Source organism: Sphaeramia orbicularis, chromosome 20, assembly GCF_902148855.1.
Source record: "Sphaeramia orbicularis chromosome 20, fSphaOr1.1, whole genome shotgun sequence".
Classification (NCBI taxonomy): Eukaryota; Metazoa; Chordata; class Actinopteri; order Kurtiformes; family Apogonidae; genus Sphaeramia; species Sphaeramia orbicularis.
Genome location: NC_043976.1, coordinates 19,141,591 through 19,148,980, shown reverse-complemented (window position 1 = coordinate 19,148,980; position 7,390 = coordinate 19,141,591). Strand labels below are relative to the sequence as shown.

At 40.2% G+C, this 7,390-nt stretch overlaps 1 protein-coding gene across 1 annotated transcript in view; it reads left to right on the top strand.

The window, feature by feature from the left end:
- The first annotated feature begins 509 nt into the window (after positions 1–509).
- tmtopsb (teleost multiple tissue opsin b) overlaps positions 510–7,390 on the top strand; it is a 71,649-nt gene continuing 64,768 nt past the window's right edge. Inside the window, exon 1 of the mRNA XM_030123876.1 lies at positions 510–1,086. Coding sequence (XP_029979736.1) covers positions 699–1,086 — 388 coding nt within the window. The 5' untranslated portion in view covers positions 510–698. The remainder of the gene's footprint in view (positions 1,087–7,390) is intronic.

The following is a 7,390-nucleotide window of genomic DNA, read 5'->3' as shown; positions in this document are numbered from 1 at the left end:
CATTCCTGATGTGAGGAATCAGTGTTAGTCTTTCAATTAAACGCAGGTAAAAGGATTTCCTTCGATCTCAAAGGTTTTCATCGGCTAATGTAAGAAGGAATTCTGAACCTCTCCGTCATACCTGTCTCTGAACAGTTTCCCTTTTTTTTTTTTTTTTTTTTGCTGTTTCTTCTTCTCTTCTTCTCTGATGGGTAGAGTCTGATTGTGGAGACTCTTACTCACTCGCACTCACACACACACACACACACACACACACACACACACACACACACACACACACACAACACACAAACCCCACCAGCTTGACTTGAGTTTTCCTGTCCCTCGTGGCGTTTCAAGGCGCTATGGGTGATAAAAGCTCAGGCGCACTTAAACGGTGGCCGCGCACGAGACGAAGCGCACCTCTGTGGAACCAGGAGCGCACGGCGGAGGGGCGGATCTAACATGACACCCGCGTCTGCTCTCTAAACGCTCACTCATTTGCCAACTAGGTCCTGTAGACTGGGAATCGCAGCATACAGCGCGTTTCATGTTCTTTTCCTTCTTTTCCTAGAACCTGTTTCATGGTGCAGACCAGGACTCCATCGTGCGCCCCCGCGGTTCCAGATGGGTTGACCGAGTAAACGGCGCCGTGACCTAATAGTTCTGTCCCGCTTTGGAAACTTCGGGTTGGTCCAAACTTCGCGGTTCAGCCCGGTATGATAGTTTCCAACGTGAGCCTGATCTGTGCGCACTGTCCCGGGGGAGGAGTCGGTGGCACAGCAGAGACGACAACGGACGCGTACGAAGAGGTGTCCGGCTCTCTTCCTCCTCCATCCCTGACCCCGACCGGGCACCTAGTGGTCGCGGTGTGCCTCGGCTTCATCGGCACCTTCGGGTTCCTCAGCAACTTCCTCGTGCTCACGCTGTTTTGCCGGTACCGGGCTTTGCGCACGCCTATGAACCTCCTGCTGGTGAGCATCTCAGCCAGCGACCTGCTGGTCAGTGTGTTGGGCACCCCGTTCAGCTTCGCCGCCAGCACCCAGGGGCGGTGGCTCATCGGACGCGCTGGGTGCGTTTGGTACGGGTTCATCAACGCATTTTTGGGTAAGCACATCTCCATTTCCATTTGTCATGTGACAGGGTTGACACACGTTTAACCTCTAACGGAAACATCTTTTATAGAATATCGTTACGTTTCTCCTCTTAAAGTATTGGTACTTCTCATCTCACATAGGACCTCTGCCAATTATCGATCTTTTCTGTAAAAACTCTATAAGTGTAAAATGTTCCAAAAGCGGACTCTGCATGGTTTATCCACAAAACTGTTGGTGTGCGCCAGAGAAATGAACGGGAAAAAATCTTTTGTGTAGATATGTGTAATTTTGCTGCAGGGTGCAACTTGCAAATGAATTCAGCGCCTGCAGCTCCGGGCAACACAAACCCTACTTAAAACAAAATGGCATTGATTAAAATCCTATTAAACAATTTCATTCTCCAGTCAATTCTATCAAAATCCCATTAACTTGTGAAGGTGCAAAGCTCTCCTCTCTTATCGCAGCATTGCCATTATAAAAGAATATACAGTACTTTAGAAACATAAATAATATTGTTTTTAAGATGCAGCTGCAGATGTTTTTTTTTTGTTTGTTTGTTTTTTTACCCCAGAGGAAAAGAGGAAGCAATTTCTTTTTGGAAAGTAGGGACATGCAGTGGAAATAAACATAAAATAATGATAAATGACATGGAAAAAGCATTTCAGATTATAATGCATTATAAATCTGTGCCTAGACTCTTATGTAGATCCCTAGAGGTTTTGTGGGGGGGGGGTCTTTGAATTTTAAGGCTGCAGTCAGTGATCTGGTGAGGTTGGAAACACACCTGTGACTTGATGTGAATTTGTAGAATAAGGAACTAACCTGGACCATCCACGACTGATGGATGTCGTGTCCTCGGCTCAGTAATTTTTGATTAACAGAATCACATAAAGACACAGATGATTGGGAGTGACTGTGCTTTGTCTGTCAGCATTCTTCAGCCCATTGAAAATTAGAAATGATCTCTGCTTACAATGGAGATGCATGTAATAATAAATTATCTAATAGATCTAAACACAGGTCTCTCCTCCTTCTCTGCTCTCTTTTTGTTTCTTCTTATTTGCTCTTTAGAGTCTGGTCTTGCAATGAGGCATTTTCTCAGACTGTTTTCACCCTCCTGAGTCCTTTTTTTTTTTTCCAATTCCAAGTAAACTCCTCTATAAAATCATTACACAGCTGCTGGCAGGGTCAACAACTTTCCAATACAACCCTGAAAGTTACAAGTGCATCTTTCACCAAACTGACATTCACTCTGAGACGAGTTTCATTTCATCCGTGACTTGAGAACTTTCACTATTTCACTACAGACTAGAAGGATCTGCTGCGGCAGCACAAAAAAGATAAATAAGAAATAAATAAACAATGGCACGCAATAACCAGTAGTATCAAACACTGTAAGCAAGTGGCTCAAAAGCTCAGTGGTGAAGAGACCTGAATGAGATTGAATTTTTGGCTCTTGAAGACTGGTCGAGATGCATTTAAGATGTATCAGAGCGGCTCTGGAGGGATTGAGTGATGGCAGACGATGTGATCAGATGGGTGAAAAAACAAAGAGAAATTCAATCTGAAAGTTCTTGCCTCTCGCTGATTTAAACAGCAGAGTAAGAAATAAAGTGCTGGTGTTTCTTAGATTGAATACAATACAAAAGTAGCTTCTTTTGCGTGAGGATTCGGATTGTAATATATGCAAAACTGAGCTGAACTCAAAGGTCAAGCAAAGTTGTGTTTTTAGTACCATAAATAATTACTGCCTGAGGTGGATGTTTAGTGTGAATTGCATTGCATCTTTGTCCAACTTTATGTAACAACCATTAGAAATGCATATGAGTGTAGAAAGTAATGGTAGATTTGCTCTCAAATATGATGATTATGCAAAGCGGACTACACTTAGATGTGATTCAGCTGCTGAAGAGCACTACTGTGTCTTGTCTTATGTATTCTGCCTTATGTAGATTTTTAGGAACACACATCCCCCTGTTAAGAGAGTCTGTGACCACACATGATGACTGTAGGCTATCTGGAAATGAAAATTGATCTACTCTGGGATAGCAGGGCTCAAGTGGAAACAAAACTCTCCCCTCTGGTTTCACCTCTTGGCCTGTGAGCGCAAAGATAGTCCGTTCTGTTTGTTAATGCACTAATGACACATTGTCCACCCTGCTGCTGTTACTGAGGCCAAACCGGACTGAGTGAACCATGCAGGCCAAGACGATGGAACGATGGAGGGCAGACAGTAATCAAGCCTCATCACTTCACTCCTACAGGAATACGCTCATCAGGAAATAAAAGAGGACTCTTTATTCCCTCTCCTATTCTCCTATTCATCTTTTCTTTCACACAGTCCAGTGGAATAAAGCTGAAATAGGGTAGAGTCAGTATTTGTGGATGTAAATGTTAAGTAACACCTGAAATATTTGGTCAAATGGAAGCCTAATTTGCCAAAATAAAATAAAAAATATTCAAATGAAAAAAAAAAAAAAAAAAAGGGTGACATGGTGGTGCAGTGGATAGTGCTTGTTCCTCACAGCAAGAAGGTCCTGGGTTCAATTCCAACTCTAGTTGATGGGGGCAGAGTTTGCATGTTCTCCCCATGTCTGTGTGGGTTCTCTCCAAGTACTCTGGCTCCTCCCACCATCCAAAGACATGCACTGATAGGTTAATTGGTTAATCTAAGTTGCCTACAGATGTGAATGTGATTATTTGTCTCTATACGTCAACCCTGCGATGAACTGGTGACATGTCCAGGGTGTACCCCGCCTTTGCCCATAAGTAGCTGGGATAGGCTCCAAGGGACCCCTATGACCCTAGTGAGGATAAAACGGCTTCAGAAAAGGAATGAATGAAAATTTTTAAAATGGCATTGTAATTTTTTTGTTTTTTTGCAAATCACAGATATGGAGTTAACCCATAACATGTGTCATCTCGCCATTAAGGCCAAAGTGGTGTTATCAAATCAAATCAAATTTTATTTATATAGCGCTAAATTGTAAGAAAAGTTACCTATGTGTGTGATAAAATTTTGCTACAATAAACAGTCTCATATAAGTGTATATATGAGTATATAGGAAATGATCATGATAAATATCAAATCATTATCAAATGTTTATTATATTTGCAATCTGTTCTTTATCAATTCAAATGGTTTGCAGTTATTTAAATTATTCATAAAGGATGGAAGAAGAAGAAAAGACTTGTAAAAGATGCATAAAGATGAAACTGATAAAATAGGAGAACCTTGAAGGATGGAACAAGACATATCAAGACAAAAACATACCTGGAGTCAGTGATTTTTTAAATTTAGAGATCAATTAATATTCTTTTTCTGTATTTTGTCTTCATGCTTTATGCAGCATGAAGAAAAAGAACAAAAATTGTGTGATAAATGTCTCAGTTTATTTGTGGTTTTAAGCTTTTCTTCATAGTTAGAACATGATAAAGTAAGACAGCAACCACTGAGACATTTTATAAGCGCTTTAGCATAGAGTGTGAATCAGATAAGCCTTCAAGATAAGATATGTTAAGATAAAATATTTTTTGTATTAACTATTTTATTACATTCTTACATCTCTATATTAGTGCACATATTATATCCCTGCTACTACTTCATTAACAAAGATTTTCTTTTTTAGATTTTCTTTAAGTGTTTTCAAAAGACCACATCAGATTACAACGATTTAGAATTGAAATACACTGTTGCCCATAAAGTTGTTGTTTTTTTTTTTTACCTCTTCACATAAAATGACTGTGATAATGCGATTTATTCTTGATGAAGTGTAGCTAGGACTCTGTAGTGAACCCATTTACATGACCATAAAAAATCAGATAAGTGGGAGTAATGAGATAATTGTAATAATTACAAAGCTAACAGAAAACCCTGGTTTACATGTTTCTATTCTGGATTTCTTTCAGAATACATACATACGTGGTTGACGGTAGACTCAGACTATTTGTTATTGTCTTCCACTCATGTTGTGAGTGTCACCTCTGTTTTCTACAACTTGTTTTTTTTTTTTTTTTTTTTTTTTTTTTTTACATATGCAGAGATGTAACAGATTGAAATAAATCAGATTAACCATAAATGCATGAAGACATCAGAGTATTGTGGAGAAATTGAGATATGTTTGAGTAATTTCTCATGATCAGATAACTGCCGTTGTCTGATGAAACATATCAGATTATATTGTTTACACAATCACTTTATATTTCCAGAAATTAGATACTGATCAGATTTTAGAGTGCATGTAAATGGACTCAGCATGTAATCATTATACCTTGTCAGAGGTGATTACTGATGTGCATAAATAGGAATAAAATGAGGAATGCATCTGAATTATTCCAACTTTGTCTGGAATTGAAACATAAGTTGCCAAATAAAATAAAAAATGGCACCATAGGGTTTTTTTTTTGTGTTTTTGATTTTTTTTTAACTTACCACAGATATGGAGTTAAAATATTTGTGGATTTTTCAATACCAGAGTCTGTGTGACCCACCTCATTACATACACTTTACTTAAACTATATAGAAATTATCATTACAAGCAGGGTGCGATTTTTTGGGGGAGATGGGGGGATCAACCCCCCCCCCCTCTCTGGTTTTTACATCCCTACTTCTGCTCAATGAATTTCATCCTCGGGGGGGGGGGACAACCAACCAAATGAAATAACAGGCAGGTTGTGACAGTTTTCTTACACCTATATCCTACGTTACTGGCACTAACGTTCACCTGAACCGAACTGTCGGCAGTCTCACAATTCGCAAATGTCCCCATGCAGTGGGGTGCTGTAAAGGGGGGGTAAACGTGACAAATTCATCCCAGAATTTGTGGGGGCCCATAGAGGAGTGGAGGGGGTCCAGTTAGAAGTTGTGAAAATTTTGTGTAAGATCCACTGAAAAATGGAGGAAAAGTTTCACTTTCGTTTCATGTCAGTGTTATTGCCCCCCACCCCCCCCCACCCCGAAAATAAAACTAGAAAAGCACTCAGAGCACAGACCTCTGCCAAGGCAGATCAGTACCCCTCCCCCCCAATCACCACCAAAATTTTATCCTTTTTTCCTTGTGCCAGTATCAACATTTATTGAAAATTTCATCAAAATCCATCCATAACTATTTGAGTTATCTTGCTAACAGTCAAACAAACAAACAAACAAACAAAGACAGACAAACCCCAATGAAAACATAACATCGTTGGTGGAGGTAAACCCCCCCCCCCTTTTTTTTTTTTTTTTTTTGGACAAAGTCCACCCTGATTACAAGTAGAGGTGTGAATATTGAGCGGCCTCTTGATTCTCGATTAATAACCTACTGGAGTCAAGTTTCTGGATTTGGAGAACCCCCCCACCCACCCACCCCGCAACATGTGTAGAAATGCATAATGAAACATATTTCTAGTTTGCAAAGGCTGGTATTATAATCATTGCTCACAAAAACATACAGTAGTAGCATTTTTTCCTAGCAATTGGGTTGAAATTGAGGAAGAGAAGTTGACATTTATAAGGATCGTTGAATAAATCAAATTATACACAAGATTAGATCGCTGGATAGCATGCTCTGTAGAAACCCAGTGACTGTAAAATGTCGGTAATAAGTTTCCAGTCCAAAACTTTACCGTGCTTTGCTTATTTGAAGTTTTCAGGCCACACAGGATTCTATTGTTGTGGTGCACTGCTGCAGTGATCTTTAATCTCAGAACACTTATACTGCACTGTTTGTAATATTTGTTGCACACAATGTATTCTTGCAGCATATGTTCATGGCCAAGAAACTGTCCTTTTTAAGAGATGAAAGGAGGCTGAGGAAATCAGATTGCAAACTGATGACCAGATTTCACGTCCCTCTAATGTCAAAGGAACATGATTACTGCACAGGGCTGCAGTAAAAGTGAATCCAAATGCTCTAACAGACTGTTGGAAGTTGTGCTGAGAGGGCAACTGTGTAACACTAAGAGAAATGGTGTTGAGTGTTTTTGCTTTTGCCCTTAGATAGATCTGAAGCGAAAGAGTCGAAAAGGGTAAAGCAGGTCGGGAATAAGACTTAGAGAGAGAGAGAGAGACTGAAAAGACTGAGATGAGATGGAGAAAAAAAAGAGCACAAGAGACAATGAAAGATGATTAGCGTGTGTGCTGAGTCAGGGCTCGGATGGAGGAGGTGGAGGTGGTGGTAGTGGTGGTGATGAGGGGGTCATTCATTTTACCATAAATCTATTCCACACCACTCTAGGGCTGGGGAAGACAAATCAGACCTCAGGTGAAAAGCCCATTAAAATGCATGGTGGAGAATCAAAGGGGGCCATGTTTGAATCAAAGCCAGCATTAG